General features: G+C 52.9%; 1 protein-coding gene across 3 annotated transcripts in view; it reads left to right on the forward strand.

Moving 5' to 3' along the window:
* SMG6 (SMG6 nonsense mediated mRNA decay factor) overlaps positions 1–26,944 on the forward strand; it is a 108,440-nt gene that overhangs the window by 50,972 nt on the left and 30,524 nt on the right. For all 3 annotated transcript variants that reach the window (XM_048324780.1, XM_048324782.1, XM_048324783.1), the window contains exons 11-13: positions 2,515–2,631; positions 3,148–3,307; positions 11,562–11,763. In XM_048324780.1, coding sequence (XP_048180737.1) covers positions 2,515–2,631; positions 3,148–3,307; positions 11,562–11,763 — 479 coding nt within the window. The remainder of the gene's footprint in view (positions 1–2,514; positions 2,632–3,147; positions 3,308–11,561; positions 11,764–26,944) is intronic.

The following is a 26,944-nucleotide window of genomic DNA, read 5'->3' on the forward strand; positions in this document are numbered from 1 at the left end:
CAGCTTCCCGAGGAAGGTGGTGAAAAGGCACAGAGAGAAAGTTTCTCCTGATTTATGGTGTTTTCCCCTTTTGTCCTACAATTAAGCTCTTAAGAACCTTTGCTGGTGCATGTTCAGGGGTCTTGAACAAGCACCCACCTGGATGTTTGTCCTTCCCTGCTGGGGGAGCCTCCTGGGAATGAGGCCGATGAGCTCATCCAGTGAATGAACTTTGAGGACTGGGGGAGGTTTGTGCATTTTATGAGTTTAATGATGAGCTGACAACACCCATGGTAGCTGAGCTGGAACTGTGTCACAACAGCCCTTAAATGTGGGTGTCCTGCTGCTCTTACCTGCACAGTGGGCAGCTTTGCAGGCTGTGCCAGGGCACTGAGTATCGTTGGGGTACATCAGAGCACCGTGCCTTTATGACCTGGTGGGCACATGGTTTGTGTCTGCAGCAACACAGGATGTTTGATGGACAGCTGTACCTGCCACAGCTCAAGTGCAAGAAACTTTTTCCTGTATTTTGGTTGTTAAATGTTGTGTGGGGAACTTTTAGCCTGCTGGTGGCAGTGGGAAGGGCTGGGACCAAGCCTGGCCACAGCCACCACAGAACATTGGTCTGGCTTTTGCAGCCAGTCTCTGAAATACAGCCGGAAATATGGGATGCTCATCACCTTTGCCATCACAAACACCTTTAAGCTTTGCCTGTTTTGGGGGGGATCAGGATGCAGCTTTTGCACCAGCTCAGTTTGGGGGTCACTGTGAGTCTGGCTTGAGCGCAGTGCCTGGAGTCGTGGGGGTTGCCCACTCAAAGTGTGGGGGTCCTTGTTGAAATGCCTGAAGATTTTCACTGCCCAGGGGACTTGTCAGACTCAGGTGTGGCAGCTGGACCACCGTGGTCTTGTTATGTGTCCATTTAGGACAAGAAGTGAAGACAGTGCAGCATCTCGCCCGAGTGCGGGAGGAGGGAGCGCGGGGAAGACGAGTGTAATTTCTTGGACTGGACTGTGGCCAGAGTCCTGGGACTAACACTCTTAATTGTGGGAAAGGCTTCATGAAAGAGATTTACTGTCCCAGAGTGGTCACATCTTTAGTTTTATGTTTCTTCCAAAAGCTGACAGCCCCTGCAGTACGGCACTTCCTACCATTGCTCTGTGGCACCGGCTCAGCCCTGGCTCCGGGAGCAGAGCACCCTCATTCAGGTACCAGGTGCTTTTGGTGCCCTCAGTGGTCTCCATGCTGGGTGCTGAACTCATTGACAGCTGTAAGAACTGTCAATCAAGCCGACAGATGTTCCTCCTTATTTTTCATGTGTTTTCTTGGTGCGTTCTAGTCTTTTTTTGGTTGTTTTTAACCTCCCACCCCACTGCTCTGAAATGATCTGTCCTTAAAACCCCACTGTTTGTTCTGTGCACCTCAGGTGTTTTGCTAGCCACAGCTTAAATGGGGTGTCAGTGTCTTGCTCTAATCCTCTTGCCCTTTGCTCAAAATCCCTGCTCTGCCACATCTGGGCAGTTCAGCTCCCAACACCTCCATGCTGACGTGCAGCTGGTGCTGATGTTTCTGTTAGAGGTGCTGGGGGGCTCGGGGGGCTCTCCCTCCCCATGCCAGCCCTGGGGCTTCACTCACCGATTCAGAGTCAGTACCTGTGAGTTTGTAAAACTCCTCTGCCTGCCTTGGGGCAGCTGTTCTCAGGCTGAAAGCTCTGATCCTGCAGAAAGCCAGCGAGGAGCATCCTGCACAGAGTAAATGGCGTGGGTGGATAGGAACCCCCTAAGTGTGTGGGTTCTCCCCAGCCAGCCACTCCCCCACATCTTGGGAGGATGTAGGGTGGAGTAGAGGGAGTTGGGAAGGCAAAGGCTGCCCTTAAACCCCTTCAGGGAGCTCTGGGCAGGCTGGCATGTCCCGCAGCACTCCCCAGCCTAACTCATGCCCGGCTCCAGGCAGTTCCCTTGAGCCAGCTCCCCGCTGCTCTCAGCAGCCTCAGAAGTGGTTTCTGGCTGGGTGGATGTGCTGGGGGGATTTGCTCTCACTCCGAGCCGGCTCTGTTTGGAAGAGCTGTGGTCATGTGGCATCTCCTTGAGTAACAGTTCCAATTAAGCTCTCTTGACAAGCTGTTGTGTGACTGTGGAGCTAATGGGAGGAACCCCCTCCTCAGCTGCTGAGGTTGAAACTCCAGCAGGGAGAGAGATCAAACATGCAGTTAATTACCCTTTTAACACTTAAACATACCCCCCTCCTCAGGGGAGGGCATCAGCCTGGAGCAGCAGCTTCTGTGCTGGGAGCCCTGAGTGCCATCATGGTCCTGGCTGGCTCAGCACACGCCATGGGCTTGGGCATGGTGTGGGCAGGGTGGCTGCAGCCTCTTTCTACTCCAGAGCAGCTACTCACCACCTTTTCTCCCCCCTACATGGAGCAATTATGTCTGGGATGGGTGTGAGTTAGGGAATCGCTCACCCCTGCCCCTCGTGGAGGCTGTGAAGGTGGAACCGGATGGAACATCTGACCCAAACCCTCTCTGTCTCCTAGAGTGCATCTCTGAGGACTGCCGCTCCGTCATCCAGGAACAGGCCACGGCCCTGGGGCTCTCCATGTTTGCACTCCTGGTGAGGAGGTGCACCAGCCTGCTGAGGGAATGTGTGCCAGGTAAGGGCGTAGCAGCAGGACCCATGCAGGAGCCCACGAGGCAGCCTGGTGGGGGTCAGGCCTTCATTCTCTGCTGGTTTGCACATCCCTTCCCCTCTGTTGGGGCATTAGGATCATCCCCTAGCATCTCAAGCTCTGCCCAGGTTATAGCTGGATGAGCTGCAGGAAAGCCCTTGATGTGTGCAGAGAGAAATATTTGGAAGAAAGGGATGGACTCAGGCCATGCTTTCTGCCAGCAACTGGGAAACTTCCCAAAACTGGGACCTGGGTATCCTATCTCTCTGATTGGTGCAGTGGCACCCTGCTGCCCTCAATAAAGGGATCACAAACACCCTGGCTTGCCTTCTAGGCCAGTCCATGTAGGGAGAACAGATCTGTCTTTGTGCTTGCTGTGGGTTGTGGCTGTTCCCTTGTGCGTCCAAGGCTGGGATGTTGGGATCTGTGTCATACTTTCCCAGTCCCTGCCTGAGCCTGGCTGTGGTGAGCTGCCTCAGCTTTCACGTCTTGTATTTGCAGTTCAGCCACAAGAGATGGAGCAGGAGGACGACATCAAGGTCTCTGCCTTGCCCCAGGACCTGAAGGAGCTGCTCCCCAGTGTGAAGGTCTGGTCGGACTGGATGCTTGGCCACCCGGACACCTGGAATCCTCCTCCAACGTCTCTTGAGCTCCCCAAACAGTACGTGCACCCTCTGGTTTTTGCTCCCTCCCTGAGCTCCTCATGCCACCCCTCCCCCTTGCTCATGCTTTACTGCTGGCTGTGGCACCATGACCTGAGCACCCAGGCAAGGCCCACTGCCCAGGAAATGTTGGGAATTTGTCCCCCTTGGTGACACAGTGACTTCTTCACTGGTGTGTGAGTGGTGCTGGAGGGTGCCTGGTGGCTGCCCTTTGTTTCCATGTGTTAGAAGATGGCTTATGAGGTGGATTTTTACTGTCTGCTTAGGATGTGCATCTGGTTTTGTTGGGATATCCCTCCTTTAGGTGTTCCGCTGGCTCAGCCAGCTGGACAGGCAGGGCCTTCCTCTGGACCAGAGGGAACTCCATTTCCAGCATAAGCATTTTGTTACCTTTTTTTTTTGACTGAGTCAGGCCAACCTTGGTTGGGCTGGGCTAGCCTGGAGCAGCTTGCCTGTTCTGGAGCTCCAAAAGTCACCTCCCCTCTGCTTCAGAAACCGCTTGTCCCTACCCTGCAATGCACAAAAGGGTTAAATTTCTAAACTGGCCAATTTCAGCCCATTCGTCCATAATGCGGACTAGGCAATTTGCATATTTTTGGACAGAAAATTGAGCGAAGGGGCCAAGTATGGAGTATGCGAAACAGCATCTGAGCATGCTCCGTAGCTGCTTTCCCGCAGGATTTTCCATCTGCCTCCGGTACTCCGGATCCAGAGCCTGAAATCACGTCTTACTGTTAATCCAAAGGAGCCAGAACCCAGGGTGATGGGAAGGCGCATTAAGAGTAATCCAGCAAAGTGGCTTAACCATTAATGGGTCCCCGCTCCGTGCGTCAGGTCCAGTCCTGCTCTCCTGGTTTATTGCCTCTTACTCCAGTTCTTTTTCATTTGGCTGAGGAAATGGAAATCTCACACAGGAAGTTCTGGGCCTCATTTTGTGGAGATGGAGTCTGTTTTCTGTTTGTCGGCTGCTCGGTGTGGGACCGCTGCCTGCTCATGTGAACTGCTGCCCATCTTTGGGCAGGAACTCAAACTGGGATCCGTCACGTGAACGCGGCTGCACCAATCCCCCCCTTCCCCTCGCGCTGCCTGCGCAGGGAGCCGCCGAGCCCTTGGCCACGGGCAGCCTCGAGATGGAATTTCTGATCGGGCTCACACAGCCAGCGCTCGGCGCCTGCCCCAGGATGAGCTGCTCCCCCTCCTGCGGGGCGCGGGGCCGTGTCCCCCTGGCGTGACGGAGCAGGTGGTGGCAGCCCACCCCAGGGCTCTTGGGGGAGCGGTGGGTGTAGGCTGGGGGCTCTACTCCACAAGATCCTGATGTGCTCAGTGGAGGAATGAGGGTCTCTGTCTTGCTTGGCCTCTCCATGGAGGGTGGCTGAGCAGCCCCTCTTGTCCCACTGTGCCCATCCCATCCCACCTGCCCTGCGTTGGCTCCCAGCTCCTCCACCGCGGTGCTCTTTGGCTCACATGGAGAATCTGCCTTAGCCATGCTGCTCTTCCAGCCCAGACCTCTTGTATGGATGGGTGTTGGTGGTTCCACAGTCCAGGACTCTGGGACAGCAGTGTTTGAGCTTCCGTGGAGATGCAGGTAGTGACGAACAGCAGGGAACCAGCTCTGCTCTTGGGCATGACCTGGGATTTGCAATGTTTGCCCTGGGGATAGGAAAGGAAAAGGAGAGCACTGGGTTAGTGTTTCAGCTCTCTATTGACACAAGCCTGCTGGCTGCCCTGGGGCTCTTCAGGAACCAGGTAGAGCCACCGAGTGCAGGGGTTTAGATAGGAGCAGCTTCAAAGAAGTTTAGAAGTAAAACATGGGTCAGAGCAGCAGGCGTGGTGGAGTAAGCCAAGGTTTATGGGCAGGGTGAGCTCAGGAGCAGGGAGAGCACGTGAGGAGCAAGTGCAGATGCCAAGTTGCAGAACTGAGTGAGGAGCCTGTGCCGTGTCACACATGCTCCTGCCTCTGAGACATGCTGTGAGATTCCACCACTGCCAACAGAGAAGCTGTTTGGATACTCTCAAACCACTTTCCTTGCCCCTTGTGATGGTGTGGGCGCAGAAAAGGGATGTAGAAATCCCCTGAAGCACAGCAGCGCCCTGCAGGGATGCCATGAACGTGCTAAAGCTTCTGGAAAAAACAGGCCTCATACCCACCTGGCAGCCCACTCAGAGCCCAGAGCTTGCATCAAAGTGCAGCTCATCCGGGGCCAGGATGCCGGGCTGGGCTCGGGGCCAGCGAGGCAGCTTGGCAGGACTCGGCCGGAGCTTTGGGCCGGGGCTGCGTGTCCCAAGGCCTCGCTCACCATGTTCACAATCGCTTCTTCTTCATATGGGAGAGAGCTGGGGGACTTTGAGAACGTCTAAACTCAGCCCAGCTGTGGCAGTTGGTTTATTGCTTTCAGCTGGTACTTGAACCCAGGTCCTGGTCTTGGAGTCTTTCCCAGGTTTAATCCCCGGAGCTTTCTCTGCAGCTGTATGACACTGCGCTGACCCCGAATGAGGATAGGAAAATAGAAACGGTGCCAAGCCAGAGTCTCTTTTTCATTTGGAGTCTGGCTGTCTGCCCATGACCAGGGTTACATAATGGGAAACATAGCTGGGGCTCTGGAGAGCCCGCGTTTCACCACGCTGCCCAGACCTTCGCATTCTGATGCTATATATCTTCCTAATTGTAGCTCGGATGCATTTATCACACTGCTGGATTTGAGTCCTTACAATAAAAAAAAAAACCCAACAAAACCAACCCCACACCAAATTCCTCAGCTCGCTTCTTTCCCCCTTGGACAGAGGCGGAGGGAAAGGTGTGAGGAGCGAGCGCTGCCGAAAGCCGGCAGATGGATGTGAGCCATGCGGGAATGGGCTCCGTGGAGTGGGATGAGAGGCTCAGGAGGCTGTGTCTTCAGGGTCCTTTTTCTTGGTGGGAGCTTGGGAATGAACCCTGGTTCCTGGCAGACATCCTGTCCCTACCTGAGTGCTCAGCAGTCTTGAATTCAACCCAAGCGAGAAGCTCCATCTTTCCCCAAATCCACCCTTCTTGGTCTAGTGCACTCATCCAGCTCCTGGCCACACTGCATGGTCACCATGGCTCAGGGGATGCCCTGGAACAGTTGTTGGACTTCCTAAACACCTCTCTGTGTGTATTTGAGAGGTGAAGGGTGTCCTTCCTATTTTGGAAGAGGTGCTCAGCAAGCTTTCCATGACTCTTTCCTCATGTCTTTCCAGAATAGGAGCTAAACTTAACCTTGGACTTCTCTGCTTCAGTGCCTCGGGAATTGTGTGTCTGAACCAGGTGTTGCCAGGACTTCTAGCAGCAAGCAGCTGTCACTTTTGTATCTTAAAATTAATTTCTGTCTGCATGTTTTATGGCAAACCTTGTGTCGAGTTCTCTGCAGGTGGTTGTTTAAGGCAGTTGGAGAAGCATCTTTCGGACCAAATGTCCCCAGGAGTAAATTGCAGAGATTGGGGTGTAAAAGCAGGGATTCTGGGAAGAAGGGAGTAGGGTGGATCCCCCAAGGCAGAGATATTGGCAGCAGAGGGGTCAAAAGGTGGATCTCCAAGGAGGCCACTGTACAAGTGACTCCATCCCCTTTTGGGACATATGGCTGGGAAGCAGGTGAAGAGGGCTGGACAGAGGGAGCAAAGCTGCTCCTTGCTCTGCTCTGTTGCCATAATTAATCCATTGCTAAACAAAGCACAGGGACTGATGGGGAAGCCACTGGCTAGACAGACACTGCTGCAGGGCTGACCCTGGCGAACCCATGCTCCTTCCACGCGGGGCCAAGGGCCTCTCAGTTTGTGGAGACCGTCTGCAAACATTTAGAAATGGTTAATTTAAACCGAGTATTAAATTAAATCCAAAAGCTGTGAGCACATTCTAGAGCTTACCTTCCCAGAGAGATGTGCCAGATCGCTCTCATCACATGGCTCTTGCAGAGAAGTGTCACTGAGATGGCAGCTCCCACTGGGAGGGATGGACAGAGTCTTGCACAGGGGTGCCAAGACATTGCTGGAGTTTGCTGGAGACTAAATGGAAAATCCCTTTTGCAGATCCCAGCCTCAGTAACACTGGCCACCAGTTTCCCTATGGAGACATCAAAGCCAGGGTTCAGAGGTGTCTCAGTAGTGTAAACCTGGTTGAGATTGGAGATAAAGTTGACCAAAGGAGAAACCAAAAGTCTCTGTGGAGAAGGGGGCTGTGGCAAAGCAGAGGCTGGCTGGGAGGAGACTGCACTTCTCCTGGGGAGGAGAGCATCCCTCCAGCTCTAAAGGCGGCTTCCTGGGAGAGGAATGGGTTTATGGATAACCGTGTACAGGGCAGAGTGGGGGAAATCGCTGATGCAGAAGGGCTGTGACCACCTCATCCTGCTCTCTCTCAGCCCGGAGCAAGCTTGGTGAACACCTTTTGGGAAGAGCTCCAGTGGCCAACCCTTTTTGCTCCTTGCAAAGGAGCCACTTTCAGTTCAGCTTCCCATGGTCCAGCAGAGAGGAAGCCCAGGAGGAGGCTGCAGAGCACCTCATCCGGCGGGCACCGGGAGCGCGCGGCCCGAGGCGTTTGCCATCTGCACGGCAGCGCGGCTCGGCAGCGGCTGGGAACACAATGCAGGGCTTCTTCTGCGCCGCGCTTTCCGGGTTTGTGCTGCAGCTGTGGAGTTTGGATGTTAGTGTTTAAACAAGCTGGTATTACACAGGAAATGGCCACCTCCACAGGCCCCCGCAGGCTTGTAACATGGGGTCATTGTGCTTGATATTAATCACCAGGCAGCCCGCGCCCCCGGTGAGGATGGTGGCTCACGCCAGAGCCCCGCGTGGGGATTCGGCGAGCATCAGGCTCACCCTGGCATCCTCTGCTCTCCCCGTGCTTCACCGTGTGCCTTTGGCCGGGTGGTGATGCATCATCTCTGCCAGGAGCCATCCCCAGCCTCGCCAGGGCGGTGCTCGGCCCCGGGGCCGCGGTCCAGCTCGCTGCGCACTTGCGCGGCTCTCGCCGCTGCCTGGCTGGGCCGTGTCCGTCGGCGTTGCAGCTGGGCTGCGCTCACACTGACAGCTACATTAAACCTGGAATCCTGAGGCAATAAAAAAGAAATTAGCTCTTATTTTTTTTTCCTGTCCTAGTGGAATAAGCAAATGTAAATGTGTCTGTGGGGAAGTGAATGAACCCCCGTTCCAAGGAAAGACCTCGCGCTAACCCCCTTCTCGCTTCCTCGCTTAAAAGCTCTGGGAGCCTCGTCCCTGTACCTGGGAGTGGCGTGCCTGGGCTCAGTGTCAGTAATTCAGGGCCTCCCTCCGCTGAGGGACGTCGAAGCCGTGGCACTGTGCTTGCACAGAGCTTCCAGGCACCTGGAACTGCCTGGGCTCTGCACGGAGGCTCCAGCACTACCGCGCCATGAGGTGACATAAGCCAGAAATGCCTGGGGCTAGCTGTGAGGTTGGTCCTGGGCAGGGGCAGTGGGGAGAAGGAGGCTGAGAGGGCTCACAAGTGTTGTGTGACCTTCCAGGGCGAGTGCATGTCCCAGCAGGAGATTCACAGAGCCATAGGTGTCAGTGTGAGCCGTTTGTCCCCGCTGGCTTTGCCAGTGAATGATCTTGGTGGTGGCAGTGATGGGAGATGTGCTGCAGAGGAGGAGCTGCACCTGAGGGGGTGGCAGAAAATGGTCAGAACTGATCTCTGCAGTGCTGCCTCTGCCATCACAGGAGAAAACCAGGGAAAAATGCCAGCACTGCTTCTTTCTTGGCTTTCTGAAGGCTCTGCAGGGCGCTGCTGGGGTAGCATTGCAGTGAGAGCTGGCTACCCAGGGAGCCAGCACAGTCTGAGGTTTGACTGGAGTGAGCCCAGGGTGGGAATCTGTCACATCCAGGGCAAATGGCAGATGTGGCAAGGCACTGTCAAGCTGTAGGTGAAGGATGAAGTGACAGGGACTGCTCTCACACTCACAGGTGGTGAGGGGTGCCCTGCCTGGCAATGCTGCCAGGGGGGAGAGGGAAGGGCGCTGCTGGGCTGGGTGCCTGCAAGGGCATTAGCAGTGCCAGCTCAGTGACTGTTCCTGTGGCATTTTTCTGACTTTGGATCCAAGCCCTGTGGAGGGAGATGCTCCTTGTACCTCATCTGTGCTGATACCCCTGCCACCGCTACCCCTGCCCTGCTGTGAATCCCAGTCCAGCCCAGCATCCTGCCACTGCCCTCTGCCTCCCTCCCGCCCTCACCATCACCATCATCCCCTGCCTGCAGCTCTGCTTATTGGGAATACGGGCGAGCTCTCTGCAATGTGTTTCTTTCCACTCTCCTCCACCGTGGCCCCATGCAGCTGGCTGTCCCAGCTCCCTGGGAATGTCCCCTGCATCCCTGCCTGTCCCCAGCACCCCAGTGCTCTCATTCCCCAGCAGTTGCAGGCACTTTTCCCATTCCTCTCCCTGCTGATGCCTCTGCACCTCCTTCATCCCAGCGAGCCCTCGTGGCCGTGGGGCCCCACCAGTGCTATGTGACTGGCCTCAGGCAGCCAAGCCCAGTTGCCAGCAGGGCACTGGGGGAGGCTGAGCCTCCCAAGCCCTGTGCATCTCCCATGGGCAGAGCTCGCCTTGGAGGTGGCCCAGAGCAGCCCTATCACATCCGGTGCTTGTCTCTGCAGCCCGGGCCGGAGGATAAACTATCAGGGCTGTGGGGCAGTGGATCATTCCTCTTATTATTTTCTTCTTTTGCAGATAGGGGTCGTGGAAAGTTCAGTTCCTTTTAACCCTCGCAGCTCTGTTTATTTTCCAGCTGGTAGCACAAACGCAGCGTTTCCCATTACATCACAAAGGGCCTCGGACAGATCCCTCCGAAAAACGTGTTGCAACTGTTTATTTTTTTCCATATTTAAACATTTCTGACAGCCAGACCTGGCTGAGCCAAGCGATGGAGCTTTGTGAATGAACCCAGCTCCTGGTGTCTGTGACCAGAGGGTTTTGAAGGACCTCTTCTCCCCTGCAGGACGTGGGCTAGGGCTGGCTCGGGGACGTGGGCGACTCTGCGTTACATGTGTGCTGATTACGTGCCGGGCTTTGATTAATGGCTCCTCATTCTGCCTGGCTCCCAGGACGCTCTTGAAAACAAGATGTTTCATTTCAGTGTGCTTTCCTGGTACATTGATTCCCGTAAATAACCGAGTGCAGACTCTGTCCACCTGGAGCAGTTCAAAGAGCAGGGGGCCTCCCTCCAGCCCTGGGCTGCCTCGGCCCGCACCGGTCACTGCTGCACCCCAGGGGATGCTGGATTCCCTGTACTTTTCTCCAGAGCTGTGGGGTGGAGGAACAGCCCACCAGAAGCACATCAGCCCCAGTTTCCCCTATTTCCTACTTAAATCCCAGTTTACATCCTAAAAAAAACCCCAATCTGAGTGTTTGTAGAAACAGGAAGGAGAAATGCAGTGCAAGGCAGCCTGGTCAGCTGTAGTACCCCGCCATGCTTGTTGCCTGTTTCCCTGCTTTCTCCACACTGGCTCACTCTGGGGTGCTGGGTCCTCCTTGGGTTGTGCTCAGCTGTGGGGGTGTGTGATGGGAACCCATGGAAAGCGGTCCAGGGCTACCCTTGGCCTCGCGTTTGCACCCTGCACATCACTGCCACTCTGGGAACGTGAGACGTGGCACAGGCAGCTTTGCAGGTCGCTCGTGAGTGTTGAAACCCATGGCCAGAAGCAAAACACAGCTTTAACCGCCCATGGCTGGGGTTTAACTGAGAAAATCTCTGTGCTGCAGAGCCTGGCTGCAGCACGTGGTCACAGCCGATAAGAGCTGCTCGAAGGAGAGGATGCTCGGGGCTGGGCTGGAGCCCCCCAGGGTGGATTGGAGCCCTCCAAGAGCCCTTTCAGCCCCGACAGCAATGCGGGTGTTCGCTCTGTCCTCCCAGCAGGCTTTAAAATTGAGTAACTCATCCCTTCTCCCATCTGGAACCAGCCGGGTTCCCGCCGGCACCGCACGGGGAGGCCGCTGCCCGCGGGCGCTCGGGCTGGGGGAGCGGGCAGAGGTGGGCAGAGCAGCGGCGAGGGCGAGATCCCGGGAGCCCATCCCCATGCCGGGGGACGGTGGCCGGGGTCAGCGCTGGCGGGCGAGGGTCACGGTCCCTGCCGGGGTGGGTGCCAGCGCAGCTGCGGAGCCGTCCCGCGGGGCAGGGCAGCAGCGGTGCCGTGCCTCGCCTCGCCTCACCTCTCTGGTATTCGCTGCAGCATTGCAGGCAACTCCCAACGCATTCCAGCCCTGAATTGCTCACGTCTCTCCTCGTTCTCCCAGGGTCTCAGTAGATGTGTGGGCGACGCTGGCTGACTTCTGTAACATACTGACCACAGTGAATCAGTCGGAGGTGCCCTTGTACAAGGACCCAGATGACGACCTTGCCCTGCTTAGCCTGGAAGAGGATCGGCTGCTCTCGGGCTTCGTTCCCCTGCTGGTCGCCCCCCAGGAGCCCTGCTACGTGGAGAGGACCTCGGACAAGGTCAGCAGTAGGCCAAACATCCCCCCTCGATTCCTCCAGACTTTTATTCTTGGGAAGTTTTCTGTGCAAACGGAACACGATTAAGTCATTGAGAAGGGTGTTAAGGGAAAATATCGACCTTTCAGCCGCTGACATCCAGCTCTGTGTCATGAAAACCCCTCTCGACTTCCTCTGGTGTGTGTGTGCTCGCTGGCATGTTGTATATACGATCATTTCCTCACTTGTTTAAATAGTGCAGCTTGTGTTGGCAGAGCTCTCGGTGCACTCCAAATGGTTTGCATCATGCTTAAAGCACCCTCCCCCTCCCCCCGGCCACAAAACTCTGCCTTAGGAAGGCAGCCAGGACTTTTTTCCTTCTCTAAAGAGGAGAGTGATAAATAGGTGACTAGAGAGAAGCAGACACCATGTGTTAACGTACAAAAGGCTTTTAGGAATATGAAGCATTCCCCACTGCCCGCTCTCTATTTTCCTTTCTTTGCTCTAGGAGCTCATTCTAGGCTGAACTTTCCTTTGCCTGTTTGTTTTTAGAATAATGAAATCAGTTCCCTTGTTGATGTGGGGTTTTGGGTCTGCTCTCTGCCACCACCTGGCCAGGAGGGATCTGGGGGCTGCACTTGGAGAGCGTGTCTGAGCCTGGTGGGGGATGGAGGAGGCACAATGGCATTTGTTTTGCACGCCCTCGGAGGCACGGCAGGATGAGAGTGGCTCTCAACAGTTTCCTGCTCAGAGGCAGAACTGCAGCTCCAAAAACGTGGCTCATCTGGGAAGCTGCAGTGTCCCCTCCCTGAGGGATTGGTGCTCCAGGAGGAGAAGTGGGGATGCAGAGGCAGGTTTCTGTGGAGAGCCTGTGTGTTACAGTGGCAAGGTGCCTTTCCTGGTGCCACTTCTTCTCCTGACATTGTCCTGAAATGACAGTGAGAAATTCGGGACCTTTCTCACAGAGGGACCCAAAGGTGCGAATTTCTGTTTCACTTCTCTGTCTGCCCCAGCCTGTGCTCACAGCACTGCCTGCAGCACAGGAGCACGGGCTCCCAGTAAAACCAAGAGCCCTCCCAGTTTGGGGAAGCACCTTAGTCCAGGAAGTGTCTGTGGAAACATGAATTTTCAAGGCTCTGTTTGACAGGGTTAAAATAAGAAGCATGCAGTTGTTTGCCATTGCTGCCCTAAGATTTGCCCAGTGTGTGTGGTGGCCTCATGGGGGTTCTGCTGGGGACAGTCCCAGTGTCCCTGTACAGAGATTCTTTTCCCAGCAGCCACAAACCAGAGCCCCCAGCAGGCAGGTGAGGTGGCTGAGCAGCCCTGGTGCCCTGTAACTTGTGGGAGGGGGTCGGTATTCCCTGAACTCTGCCTCCTCTAACTACACACCAGTTTATTTGGAGTGCCATCTACCTGCCCTGCCAGGCACTCGCACTCATCTTTGTGTCTTTGTCCTGTACCTGCACCAGAGCTTCCAAGCTGAGTTCTCCCTGTCCCAGCTCTGGTTCTGGTGCTTTGTAAAGAAACTGCACAACTCCACAGGTGGGAGTTGGTGCCCTCACAACTCAACACCAGCCACCCAGGAATTTGGGAATATCGGGCATGGTGTGTTCTCAGTTCTGCTAGAAAAACAGTACCGATCCCAGAGGGAAGCAGCGAGGCCTGGCTGTGCCTGTACCCCTTCATTTCTTTCTGACCAGTGCTTTTATTAATGACCAGACAGGTGAAACAGCAGGTGTGCATGTTCAGTGTGGAGAGGACACCTGAGAGGATGAAGAGGAGGACAGTGAGTTAGAAAAGAGAGCTCAAAAGCCTGATTTCCAAGAAGGGCCTGGGTGAGCTGGGGCTTTTTAGTCTAAAGGAAATTTGGGGAAAAGGCAGAGAGGAGAACAAGCTGTCCTCCAGCTCCATGCTGTAAAGCACAGGAAGGAATGAGCAGAAATTGCAGCAAAATAGATTAAAGTGAGACTTTAGGAAAGGTTTCACACCTTTGGGTAGTTCAGCACTTGAGAGCAGCCTCCTTAGTGAGTCTTCAGGAACTCTTCAGCCTTGGAGATTTTAAAAGCAGTCAGGGTGACTCTCTCAGGTAGAACTTGGGTTGAGGTAAACACCTTGGAATAGGAGACAAAGTGACCTCTTTGGCTGATCCTGCCTCATTTTCTGCAATTTGGAAACACTCTAGAAAGGAACTGGAGTGGCAGCTGCATCAATACAGTCAAATGACTGCCCTGGTCCACAAATGTCATCGCTCTGCAGCATTAATGAAGGAATTATTGGACTCTGCAGGAGTGGGGTGTTGCAGAAGGCACTGCAGAGCCAGCCAGGACTGAGAGGCACAAACCCACGTGAGAGTGACTGTGAGCAAGATACAAAAAGGCACTTTCTAGCAAAGAATCCCCCAACCCAACTTAAACTTCGGTCCCATCTCCAGTCCACCATCTGCTCCTTGCCCTCCCTGTAGCTTGCAGAGCCCAGATGAATCCAACTCCTCAGCAGCTTATCTGTTCAAGGCCAGGTTGGACAGGGCTTGGAGCAACCTGGTCTAGTAGAAGGTGTCCCTGTCCACGGCAGGGGGTTGGAACTGGATGGTCTTTAAGATCCCTCCCAGCCCAAACCATTCTGAGCCTAGGGGATGCATCTCTGGGCTGTTGGCAGTGGAAGGGTGCATGTCTGTGCTGAGCATGGTGGCGTGTTGGGATCTGTGTCCCTGAGCCTCCAGCAAGCGATGGCAATGGAGCAGCTCCCTCTGGCACTGATTTTTTCCCATATTGGTTTTTCATTGCTTTTTAGCAGGAGTTATTTTTTGCACCCAATTTCTTTGTGTTCTCAGTCTTGGCCCAGTTTTCAGCCCAAATTCTTTGCTGGAGAGGCAATGAGAATGTACTGCTCTTTATATGGCACAATGTGAATGTCTTGTGGGCTGGGAGGAGGGTTCTGGTGTGCCAGAGTGACTCTGGGTCCCTTTTCTACCACTTGCATGGCAAGGAAGAGGCAGTTGGCTTTTACCACAAGGATATCTCACCTTGCTTGCTGATGCTCCAAATCCTTACCCCATTCTTTTACCCCCTAGCTTCTTAATTAATTTGTAATATTTCAGAGGAAAAGAATCTGTTGAAAGGCAGAACTGAAGGAAATTGGGCTTAAAAATGGTGTTGGGCTCTTGGCTCTACCAACAGGGTGGTTGTTTTGTAAGCTGTATAGGACAAACACTGTGCTTCCCATTCCTTTTTGTTCTCCACGTCCCATTTAGCAGATGGAGTGCAGAATTCAGCCAGAGTTTCTCAGTAAGTTTTTGAGCATTTGGCCTGGCTCTTATTTTGAGTGAAAACGTTCTGACTCCGTTCGCTGCCATGAAGCCGCATGTTCGAATTCCTGCTGGAGCCAGTGGGACACTTAGAGCTTCCCATCATCTCTTGCACTGTCATTGGAGCTGTAACCAACAAAAGCTGGCTCCAGGGTGAGCAGAACTCGGTGTTGTTTTCCTGGGTGTGTGTGTTGGGCACATCTCCACTGCAGCTTGTGTGATGGAACACCACCGACCATACCAGTCAGCAGCAAACTATGCAGCCTGGTGCCTGAGCTGTCAGCTGTGTCTGCAGCCTCTGCAGCCCAAGGAGACACTGCCAGGACCTCCCTCACCCAGCCTTGGACCTGAGGCAAGAGCAGGGAGCAGCAGCATGGCTGAGTTAAGGCCGGGAAGGAGGAAGGTGGCAACTGTGGAGTCACGGTGCTGCTGTGGGGAGCTGGTAATGGAAACCACTTGGGTCGTGTTGAGGTTAAAGAGAGTCCTGGTGTGGGTGCGTGGGTGCAGCCCTGGGAATCTGGGGCACGTCCTGGATTCCTCAGCTCTCGCTGGATGCTGTTGTCTCGGGAGCATCCTGCTCTGCAGTGACCCCATGGAGCTCGTGGCAAAGCTGGATGAGGGCTGCAGATATCCCTGATGTGGAGCAGAGCAGGGAGGTTCTCCTCTCTGCAGGCATGGATTGCCCACATCCCTGCAAGCTCTTCATGGGCTCAGCATGTGCATCCCCCAGGCCTGTGCCTGCAGCACACCCTCTGCCACACGCCCCAGCCATGGGCAGATGTGGAGGAGAAAGTGTTAATGTCCCTTCCCACAATAAACCTCTCTGCATGGGGGGTCCTGAAACCTGAGCCTGTCTCTCCTCCCCCAGCCCTGACACACGTTAATAAAAGGTTTTTAAACGCCAATAAAAAGGCAGCAGCCCCAGCTCACCAGGTCCGGGGCCCAGGGTCCTTGGGAAGGCACTTCACAAATGTGTTTTTTGCATTTTCAGGCTTTTGGCTGGTGAATAAGATTGAGGAGAAATACTCCTTCCCCTGATAACAATACAGTGAGACGCAGGATCAGCAGTGTGTGGATTAAAACCAGACGGTGCATGATTAATACATGTGCTTATAGGGCCAGTCACTGTGGTTCCCTCCTCTCAAACAGAAAGGCACTTTTTTCCCTTTCCCTCATGTGCATGCTCATGTGTGGAGTGGACTGTCTCAGATACTCACCACTCAACTGGTCTCAACCCTGTCTCACCTCACCAGGCAAATGAAAGCCCTAAAATGCAAGGCTCTGAACATTAATTAGCAATATTTTACTGCCAGACCTGCAAGCTGGGTATTGCGTGGCTCCTCCAGCTCTGGGGTGGCCAGTGAGCTTCCCACACTTGGTGCTGTTCCTTGTTTCACTCACCTGTCAGTGCAGATAGCCTAAACCCCAAGCTTTATTCCCCTTAGAAATCCCAAATCTCTTTCCTCTGCACTGTCCAGCCCAGGTGGATAGTTCACATCTTGTTGCCCCCTCTCTCTAGTTGCCCCACCATACTCTAGATTGGCACTAGCCTTTGGATTAGCTGATTAGGAGCTAATTATTACTTAGACTTGGGCTAAAATTAGTCCTGTCTTGTTATTCACTTCACTTATTCATGGTATTTCAGTCTTCCTAAGACTCTCAGAGATCTCTTGGCAGCATGTAGTCATGTCTGATGCTTGTTGGAAAGGGAGCCCCAGGTTTAAAAGCCCAGGAGGAGTAGCTGCTGGAGTGACTGGGCTCTGTCATGCCTCTAAACACCAGGCTTTTTGTCCTTTCTGAGACCTAATGACTCCTGGAATGCCAGGGATTAAATCCATCTTGGAGCGGCCACACTACAGTGATTTTGGGAGGACTTTTTGCAAGGCATCAGAGAAAAGGTAGCAAGACCAGGGCTCTGAGAGCACAAACTCTTTGTAAGCAGAGAGAAAACCCCAGTGAGCAAATGTAACTGTTTTCTCAGCATCCTTTCCATATTCCCATTCCATAGCCTTGGAGCATCTCCCTCCAGCTGGCAGGCAAATGCTCTCAGCCCATGAGAGCAAGAGCTTCCAGCTTGGAGCTTGGTCCAGAGAGGAAAAGGGAAACTGTGAGCAGAGATCGGAGCCCCAAGCAGGAGAGTCCAAGGAGGAGTCATCCTTGAAAAACTCCTTCCATTCCTGCTTCCCTGGGTTTCCAAACAAGCCGTGAAAGATCCCTGCCACAGGCAGCCCTGCTCGGAGCAGGGACTTGGCAGGAGCTGGCAGCCCCGAGGCGGCAGAGTAAGAGATGTTTACATTTTCTGACCAGTATCTGAACTCCATCCCAGCCTCGACCTTCCCTTTCATGTGATGCCTTTGGATTGTAAAAGGCAATTAAACTAAATTATGGGCCATGTTGGAAGGTGATGTCATGGGGTGATGGAGGAGAGGCTGGATTTTATGCCACCACGAAGGTAGTGTGGAGAACATCACCTGCTTTGAACTCCTCTGCTGTCCTTGGCATCACCTTGAACCACGAGTGCCAGGGGCTGTGTGGGCACCACGAGAGCCTCTCTCTGCCTTTGCCAGGTGCCTTTAGCACAGTGGAAAGTGCCAGGCTCCGTCCATGTCCCCATGTCTGGGTGGCAGAGGAGGCAACGCTGGTGTCTGCAATGGGCACAAGTCCTGTCCAGTGACTGCTGCAACATCTCCTAGGGCTGTGCAGGGCATCTTCCAAAGAGGAATTCTGTTCAGCTATCATTTGGCCTCAGTTTTTAATCACTTTTTAAGCTAAGAGAGTTCTGAGGATATTCTTAAAACTGAGTTTCTGCAGCTGAAGGTGAAGGGAACCGATAGCAAACAAGCACTAGCGCGGCACGAGGACGCTGAATCCAGCCCTGGAGAAATCTGCAATGTGGAATAACAGTTCAGCCTCTTGAAGGGGGGGTGGGTTAAAAAGAAAAAAAAAACCTGCAATAAATCTAGTGAGTGGAATCTGCGGGAAATGATCCCATCTGGAAAACTCCAGCGCTGGTGCTGCTGAAGGCTTAGGGAGCGATGCAGATCGCAAAAAGCAAAGCCTGCAGTCTGAGGATGACAGGCTGCTTAATTGATGTCCATTGCAACTGGTACTCTGCCAGTTTATGTTGGCCACTTGCCAGCGTGCTGTAATTTTGGGGCCAGGTGTGAAGCGTTTCTGTTCCATCTTGTTCCCAAGCACCTACAGAAGCCTCACACATCTCACTCGAGGCTGCAGCCCTGTAGGAAACAGCTGTACAGGTATAGGTGAAAGGAAATGTCACAGCTGGGCTGGGAGCCCTCCCCTGTGCCTCGCCCAGGGCTGTATCTGGGGGGCTGCTCCCCCCTCTCCACCCCCACGCTGGGTTTGGGGAGGTGGTCACTGTCACAGGCACACCTGCCTGTCTGTCAGCAAGGTGCTTTGAACATCAGGGAGCTTCTGGGAAGAACATACAGGTCAGAAACCCCCTCTTCAAAGAGGAGCCCACGGTGCTGTGCGTCAGTTCTGGGGATTGGGAATCCAGCCCGGGAGAGCCCCGGATGCTGGCAAGCTGGGGAAGCTGTGGCCATCTCCACTGGTTTTTTCTCCCTGATGAAACCACAGGGAAATTTCCAACAGCAGGTCTTGCAGAAAGCACAAACCCTTGATTCTGGAAAGCTGAGAACCCTTCAGGATCCTCAGCAAATTGTCGCCAGACCCAGTTTCAGTTGCTGTTAAAAACATGCATTATTTCCCAGCTAAACTTGCTTTGTCTCAGTTTCCAATAATTGAGTTTTGCTGTAGGTTAGGAAGTCGTGGGTTGCTGCTCTGATATGTAAATGTGTCCCAAGCTCCCCCAGTTCCCATCCTTTTTTCATAAGCTGAATAGATGGAGTGAGAGGCAGGACAGTCCTGGGCATGGTTTGGATCCCCTGAGCTGCTCTGCTGGTGTGTCTGAGCTGTGGCTGACCACATTGCTCCTCAGGAGGAGGTGACACTGTGCTGTCCCTCTCTCCTCTGTACCCACTGGACACTCCCAGTGTCCTGCAGCCTTTGCTCCTTCCTGCAGGCACAAATTGACATTAACTGTGTTAAATAGCACGGGGTTTGTTCCTGAGTAGGTGACTGAGCAATTCCAAGCTTTTACCTGTTACTGAGTTGCTCTCTTGAAAGCATGGGAGGGTTTGAGACGGTGTCTAATCTGCTGGCTTTATCAGGAGAGCTTTTCTTTGTCCAGGTCACTGAACCTATTGTTAAGCAGCATAAGCCTGAGCAAGCTTCCCTGCGGCCCCGCCAGCACTGCCCTCCTGTTTACACTGACATTTTAAGACCTCTGCTGACCAGATTTGAATCCAGGCCGTATCCTGTGCACCGCAGTCTCTGGGGCATAGGAGCTTTTCACGTCCTCTCGCCCCGGCCGTGCCGAGTGCTCGGGGCTGCTGACGCACGGCCGTGGCATCGGGCTGTGAAATGGCACTGGAGGCAGCAGGAGTTCAAAGCCCTGCAGCCCCTTTGCCGCAGCCAAGTGTGAACAGGTCCTGCTGTAGCCCTGGGCAGGCAGGATGGCGAGGAGGAGCAGATCTAACAGCAGCCCCCACCCTGCAGAGCTGGGGTCCTGCTGCTTTGCCTGGTGCCGGGGCTGAGAGCTGTGTGTGGGAACTGCAGTCGCACTGCGAGGTGAGGAACCACCTGCCAACGTGTTAAGATCCAGTTACACGTGTTCTCTTAAACCCCCCCTGTCAGTGAGAGGCAGAGTGGCTTTGTGGTCTGGGCACAGCTTGCAGGGAAGTACAAGGTGCTGCCTTCCAGGCAGCCCCATCTCCTGCGGGGGGAAGCGGGGAGGGAAGAACCAGCAGTTGGTGGAAAGAACCTTCCCTGTCCCTGAAATGCCTCTTTCCTGGCATGTGGAGGGAAGGAGCGCTACCACGGTGCGTGGGGAGTTTTCTCAAGCGGCTTGTGATGTTTCCATGCCTTCCTCCCCAGCCACCTCTGCCTCTCCTCCAGGCTCATCTTGGACAGGGCGCTTCAACCACAGCGTTGGCTCCAAGTGAATCAGGGTGGGAGCCGTGCACGTGCCCCAGCACATGTCGGGTCCTCAGCCAGCCCTGCACAGCTTGGCTCTGGTGTCAGCTAAAGGCTCTTTTAAAGTGTTTTCTGGAAATGAGATGGGATCATCAGCTCGAGGCAGAGCCTGACAGGATAAATCAGCCTTGTCCCATGCCTGGTGTTGGATCTTTCCATGCGGATCAGATGATGCTGATTGTCCAACGTCCTCGCTTCTGTCATGGTCAGGCCAGGTTTATGTAATGAGATGGGAAACTTGTGTTTAGTCCTTTTGTCCTAAAAGCTGCTTCCAGAGGTTCGGCACAGATTCTTGGGAAATGGGAAATGTCCTATTCACGGAACTTGCTGACCCTGTGTTCCCAGAGTTGGGAATAGTGGAGTGACCTAGGAAAAGAGAGCCAGACCATGTGCAGCACCTCCTTGGAGCCCACTGTGTACACCCTTCACTTCCCTTGGGATTTTCCAGTGGGAAATGGCCTTGTTTCTGCTGCCCCAGCACCCAAATGGCACAAAAGCTGTCACCTTTTGGCAGGACATCAGGCCCAGAGAGTACACAACTCTGGCTGTGAAGAGGTATTGCCATGGATTTAGTGTGCTTGGAATGACATATGAGAGCCCAGACCTCATGGAATTTGCTGATTAGTCTATAAGTGTATTGAAAGGCCTCATTAAAACACCATTAATGCTGGATCCCCTCCCAATGAGCCATCTCTTATTGCTACCCAGAGAAACTCTTGAGGAAATGGAAAGGCTGCTCTGGCTGGCTGAGCTGTCCCTTGGCATGAAGCGTGGCCTGAGACAATCTTTGTGCTGCTCAGGTGTTAATGTGGTGCTTTGGATTACATGAGAGGTCCCTGGGACTCGGGGTTGCATCTTTGCCTCACACTTTGCCACCTGGATACGCTGCCACTGCTCAGACTCTTCTTCCTGGTACTAAACTCAGTCCTTGACCTGACTCTTGGCCTCTGCCTGTGGCTCAGCTTTGGAGGGACCCTCTTTCATGGCACTGTTTTGTCTTTGCCCAACTGAAATGCTGAAATCCCATCTGAAGGCGAGGACGGCTGTGGTATCCACCAACACAGCTATGGGAAGGACCTCAGGAAACCCGAAAAAAGACCCAATTAATAACTCCTCATTGTTATCCTGAATAAGAAAGATCCACGTCCTGCAAAGCTTGCCAAAGAAGTGGACGGGCTGGAATGCAGGGAGTGGTCAGCCCAAATAACAGATGGGGATTTACTCTGTCTCTACGGGAGACGGAAGGTGACCTCTGTCATTGAGCTTGGAGTCTGCTCCCCACGTTTCTGCTCCCAGCTGGAGCTTGTGTTGTTTTCGTGGATGCCAAATCCGTTTGCCAGCTCTGGGCTGGGGCTGGGCGAGGATGGAGAGCCCAGCTCCTGTGGCAGGACAGAGCTGTCACCCTCAGTGCCCTCCTGCTGTCACATCCCAAACCCGAGAGAGAAGAAGACACCACCATGATCTTATTTATTGGGGTTTTTTTTCTCAAAGTCATTGAAGTCAAAGCACTTCCCAGGCATTAATGAATGTATCTCCACAACACGTTGTGACAGAAGGAAAAGCAATTTCCTTGTTAGGGATTGGCAACAGAGGTACACGGGGCTGAGGGACCAAGCTGGTCCCACAGGAAGCCTTGGCTTCAGGATGAGAACAAACCCCTGATACCCAGGATTTCAGCCCAGTGCCTCAGCCCCAGGCCACCCGTTTCCCTTAGGAATACGAGGGGGTACTAAGGGAAGGTTCATTGGGAAGCATTAAAATTCTTCCCAAGCAGAGACCCCACATGAGCAGCTTTACTGCTGCTGGCCTGGCTGTATCTGTGGTGGGACATGAAAAATGCTGGATATTTAATCCAGCAGATAATTTAATCACATTTTTCCCCATAACATATTTGCATATATTTCCTTAAACAAAAGGTAAACCCCATAATTTATTTAAATTAACAAAATTTGCCTTAACATTTTACATACCAGCATGTTACATAAAGCATTTTCCCCACCATATGTAACAAATATTTGTCTATATGTTTATATATTATGAATAGTGACAACTGTAGTTCTTACTTGTAGTCATTCCGTTGATTTATTTTTCTGAACTTCCCCAAAACTTCATTGTACTTGGAATAGGTGGATGCATGCATAAACACAAGCTCTCAGGATGAAGACAAATGTGTTTTCTGAGGAGTTACTGCCTGCTCTGTGAACAACAGAACAGATTCACCTTCTGGTTCCGTATTTATCTTGAGCATAAACGCTGTGATGTTTACTATAGCAGCCATTACTAGGGAAGGAAGGAGATTTATGTCTATCCAAAAAAGATGGAGTTTGCTACATCCTTCCAGAGCTGTGTCACTTCACCTGATACCTGTCCCAGGCGTGATTCCCATGGAAAAGTGGCCCTGGAGCAGCGCCCCAGGGTGTGTCAGGGACGTGCCTGTTGCTGTGCATTTCTGGAGCTGATACAGTGACCTCCCAGCTGTCGGTGACGTGCCACATGTCTGGTGCTGAGGTCACTTCTGAAGATCATTTTTGCACTCTTTAAGTCACCCAGATGCTTCTCGAACTTGCACCCATTGCCAGTTTTTATTATTAGCTCCCTCTAGTACCAGTAACTTTTTTTAGTTCTAATGAGCAAAGATTTAATCAGCAGTGATCTGAGCTTTGCAGAAGCCTCGTGGATGAAACACTCTCCTCAGTCCAGGCCGTGGGAGCTGCATTTGCTCAGCACTTGCCTGTTTTCACACTCAAAACTGCAACTTCCATTTAGACATGAGCATCCTCACCAATTTCCCTGTGACTTGAGTTAGTGACTGTCCTGATGTGGGAAAGGAGAGATCCTCCAGGTATCCGCATTTGGGAAGTATGGAATACCTGCTAAACATGCCTTTCTTCTGGGAATCTCTGGGAGCATCTCCAGTGCTGAACCTGTGGAGGTAGCAGAGCCCTCACCACGGCCACACTTCGCTCCACAACATCCTCCCCTCTCCAGGATAAAATCCACCACTTTGGAGAATGGTTTATTTAAATGAGTTTATTTTTATGCGGTTTTCTGGTCTAAAATGAAACATCTTGGCATGGTGAAGTGTGAGGACAGGAGAGAATTTGCTGGAAATTCTGAGAGACTTAGCATGCATGTGCTAATGGGATATAATTTCCACTCTGCCGTGTCTCTCCTCATACAGACTGAAGGGCATGGGCTGTTCCTCCTCGTGATAAAATCCTGGAAGCCTGGTTTACATGGCTTCAGGGCAGCCTGGTGAAGGAGAGGAAGCCTGGCAGCCTGTTACCCCTCAGAGATGCCCCATCCTGTCTTGGGCAGTGCCACCCCTTCCTGCAGGCACCTCGCTCCTCCTGGAGCTTGTGGATCTCCCGTTCCCTTGGGCAGGATTCCCGACTTTCAGCTCTTCCCAGATTTCACCTCGGTTTCCCCCTTTTTAATAGGAATGTTTGGCCTCTTGCACTCGGGCTCGGGGAGGAGCAGCTTGTTTCTGTAGCTGGCCTGATGCCAGATGTCATCACTTCAGGCAGTGCCACGCTGCACATCTTCAGCAGTTTGAAATGGAGAGACAGAGAGAGAGACAGATAAGATCAGCAGCTTTAGGTGATGGCATTGTTTCAAATAAACCATGCATGACCCAAAGCTTCCACTTCAAATGGGGAATGAAATTGCTTCATCCTTTGACAGCTTGCTCCATGAAAGAAATTTATCTTCACTTAATTGCTTTAGATCCCAAGAGGCTGTGTACAGTAATTTCTAGGAGATAATTATATCAAATTAAAAAAAATATGTGACTATCCGACTGCTGAGCATGAATGCAGTGGCCAGAGAGCAGGGAGGAAAGAGGCACCACAGCTGAGCTGTGCTCACAGGATACTGTTCCCGCTCCTCATGGGCACTTGGAGAGCACAGGGGAGTCTGCCTGCAAGGGATTGGGTGCTTTGTGCCGAGCAGGGAGCTTGGAGCTGGGAATTCTGTTCTCCCAGAGCACCTTCAGGAGCAGGGAAGCCTTTGCTTCCCTGCTGGGACATGGCAGGGATGCCTGTCGCCCATCCCTGTCCCTCGTGGACAGAACACCTCTCTGGGAGGGCTTGGCAGTGCCTCCATCCGGTTCATTCTCCGTGTGGATGTACAGTAGAGCTGAGGAACAAGAAAGCTTGTTGATTTAAAAACATGTATATTTAGAAGCAGAGTGTAAACTTCCTGCCCAGGCTGGGATTGGATTCTTGACTATGTTTGAGTTTCCAGTTTTCATTTCCTTTGCCCTCATACTTAACATTGTGTATCTCCCAGAGTGTGCCCCAGACTAATCTCTCTCTAACCCTCTCTTGCCCCACATTTTTCTGCCATTATTTGCACATCAGTTCCAACTCTTCCAGGAAGCAGCATATCTCCTGATTGTCACTCCATGCCACGGCTTAGCCTGGGCTCCTGCAGGTCTCCTGTGTCCCTCTGGAAGTGACCTCAGACCCCAGCCAGCAGCAGATCCAAGCTGGGGACTGCAGCGGGGACAGAACTGCTGGCAGTTGCCATCCCTCAGAGAAAGATGGACTCTTGGCACGGGCTTGAAATCCTGAAGGGACATTCATTCCTCTTGTTAGCTCATGGGAAACAATCACTGACCAGTCCCAGCAGGGGTAAATCCATCCTCTAAGTCTTCTCTTTCTCTCCTTCACATCAGACTTCACGCCCTCCCCGACTGCTCCTTGTGACAGCTCCTGCCCTGTCATTGCCTCTACAGCCCATCTCCTGGGGACAAAGAGAAAGTTGTTCCCCCCAGGGCTGTGACAATTTCTGTGTGTGATCCTGCGTGGGCTTTGAAAGGGTTGACAACAATCCTGAGCCAGAACTGAGCTCCTCCCCAGCCCTGTGATGTGCAGGCTGGTTTTTGAAGTGCGGTGCTGCTTCAGCTGTTCCCAGGAAGTCTGCAGGGGAACCGTGTTTGTACTAACGAGGTAAAGTCCCCGTGTGTTTCTGGAGGGGATCTGCTCAATGGGCTCTTTGATGTCATCTCAGTTTTTGGACTTACATCAAGTAAATCTATAAAAGAAAAGAAATGTTTTGGCTTAGCCCAGAACATTTGCACCTGAGCAAGATGACCTGTGGCTGTGCTGGTGTCTAAGGGAGAAATCCATGGCCACCAGTAGAGCTGTGGCCTGGAGCAGGGAGATGGAGGCTTCTGCTCCCAAAAGCTGCCTGGGTTGTCTCAAGTGGTGGGAGAGTAGTCACATATCAAATGTCTCCTTAAGGCAGCCAAGGACATAGCGCTGTCCCCCTGTGCTGATCAAGGTGCTGCTGATGGTCAATTTTATACCACCCTGGGTGCAGACAAAACTGGGTAGTTCAGGCCATTTGTGCCACACTGAACAGCATCTTCCATCTCCCTGAGGCTCAGAGCCTGAGAAGTGTTATGTTGGGATGACTGTCCCTGAATGTCCTCACATTTCATGTTTTGTTTCCTAGTTCAGACCTCACAGTGCTGCCACGGGGCTTACACTGAACCACGGGAGTGTTTAATTGCAGGGAGCTTGGAACCAGATGATCTTTAAGGTCCCTTCCAACCCAAACCATTCTGAGATTCTTGGTCCTGCCTGCCCAAGCCCAGCTCCTTGACAGGTCACACATCCTGATCTTCAACCGTAGCTTGTCATTAGCTTTTTTTTTGTATGAGATATCCTGACAAAACTTGGCACAGACAATGGTCAGCAGCTCCCACTGCTCTCCCTGACAGCCTCTGCAGCCCAAATAGCCTTTGTCCCTTTGTGTCCTCCTTCTGGGAATGATCCTGGGAGACTCCTTTCCTCCCATAAAACAGCATGGGGTAGTTGGGGGACAGGCAAGGGGACTGCCAGGGATGGCAGAAACTGGCAGAAGAGCATTTAAGAAATGGAGGATGCGAGGAGCTCATGTGGCTGGAAGCTGCTGCTCACAGCACAAGTCGGCAGCATTCTTGTTTCAGAGGCCACGAGTGAATGAATTAATGATGATCCCAGATGGCTTCAGACTTTGCCTCTTGCCACCCCTTCCTGTTCCCCCAGGATCTCAGATGGTGGCGGGAGATGAAGTAAAATTCTAGAGTTTATTGTAAAGTTCATCCCTCTCCCTAAATCGTGCTGGAACTTGTGTGTGCTGTGTTGGCAGCTTCAAGGGGATGCTACCTGGTAATTAATTAGTTGTCAAGAGACAGCCCAGAGCTTCCAAGTCTTTATATTCTTGCTAATAGAAATTGCTCTGATTACATTTTCCCCCTTGGCTGGAGGGATGAGGAGAGGGAGTGATGGTCCACGGGCAGCTGGAGCACGCCTGCCTGGCCTTTGTTGGGACTCCTCTGAGCATGCTAGCACATGCTGCCATGAGCACAAACCCTGAGGGAGCCCACTCCTGAGCCAAGGCTTTGCCAGCCTGCTCTGCTCACGTTTCTCATCACACACTTCCCCTGCCTTTGCAGGTGAGCCCTGCCACGATTTCCCTTCAGCTGCTCCTCGGGGTCTTCCCTTGGCATCACCATTCCCTTCCCCTGCCCAGACAGAGGTGCTTTACATGTGCTTTTAGAGCCTTTTTTCTGGGCTAAGCTTAGAGAAACATGTCTATAGAGGTTCCTGGTGTTTTCCCTCAGCTTCACTTCTGTTGCCTTTTCATTTTTATCTCCATGTTTCTGAGGTTAGTTTTCAGCAGATTTAGGGTTTTACCTGCAGAGTGCGGTCAGGGAGCAAGAGGTGCCTGGATTTTGGGCTCAGCCAAGCAAGGCACTGGTCCTAAGCTGAGTTACCTTACCCAGTGGTTTATTGAAGAACCATTTCCATTTCTGTGCACTAGTTTATGCTTTTCCCATCCTTTTTTTCAGAG

Source organism: Corvus hawaiiensis, chromosome 20 (genome assembly GCF_020740725.1).
Source record: "Corvus hawaiiensis isolate bCorHaw1 chromosome 20, bCorHaw1.pri.cur, whole genome shotgun sequence".
Classification (NCBI taxonomy): Eukaryota; Metazoa; Chordata; class Aves; order Passeriformes; family Corvidae; genus Corvus; species Corvus hawaiiensis.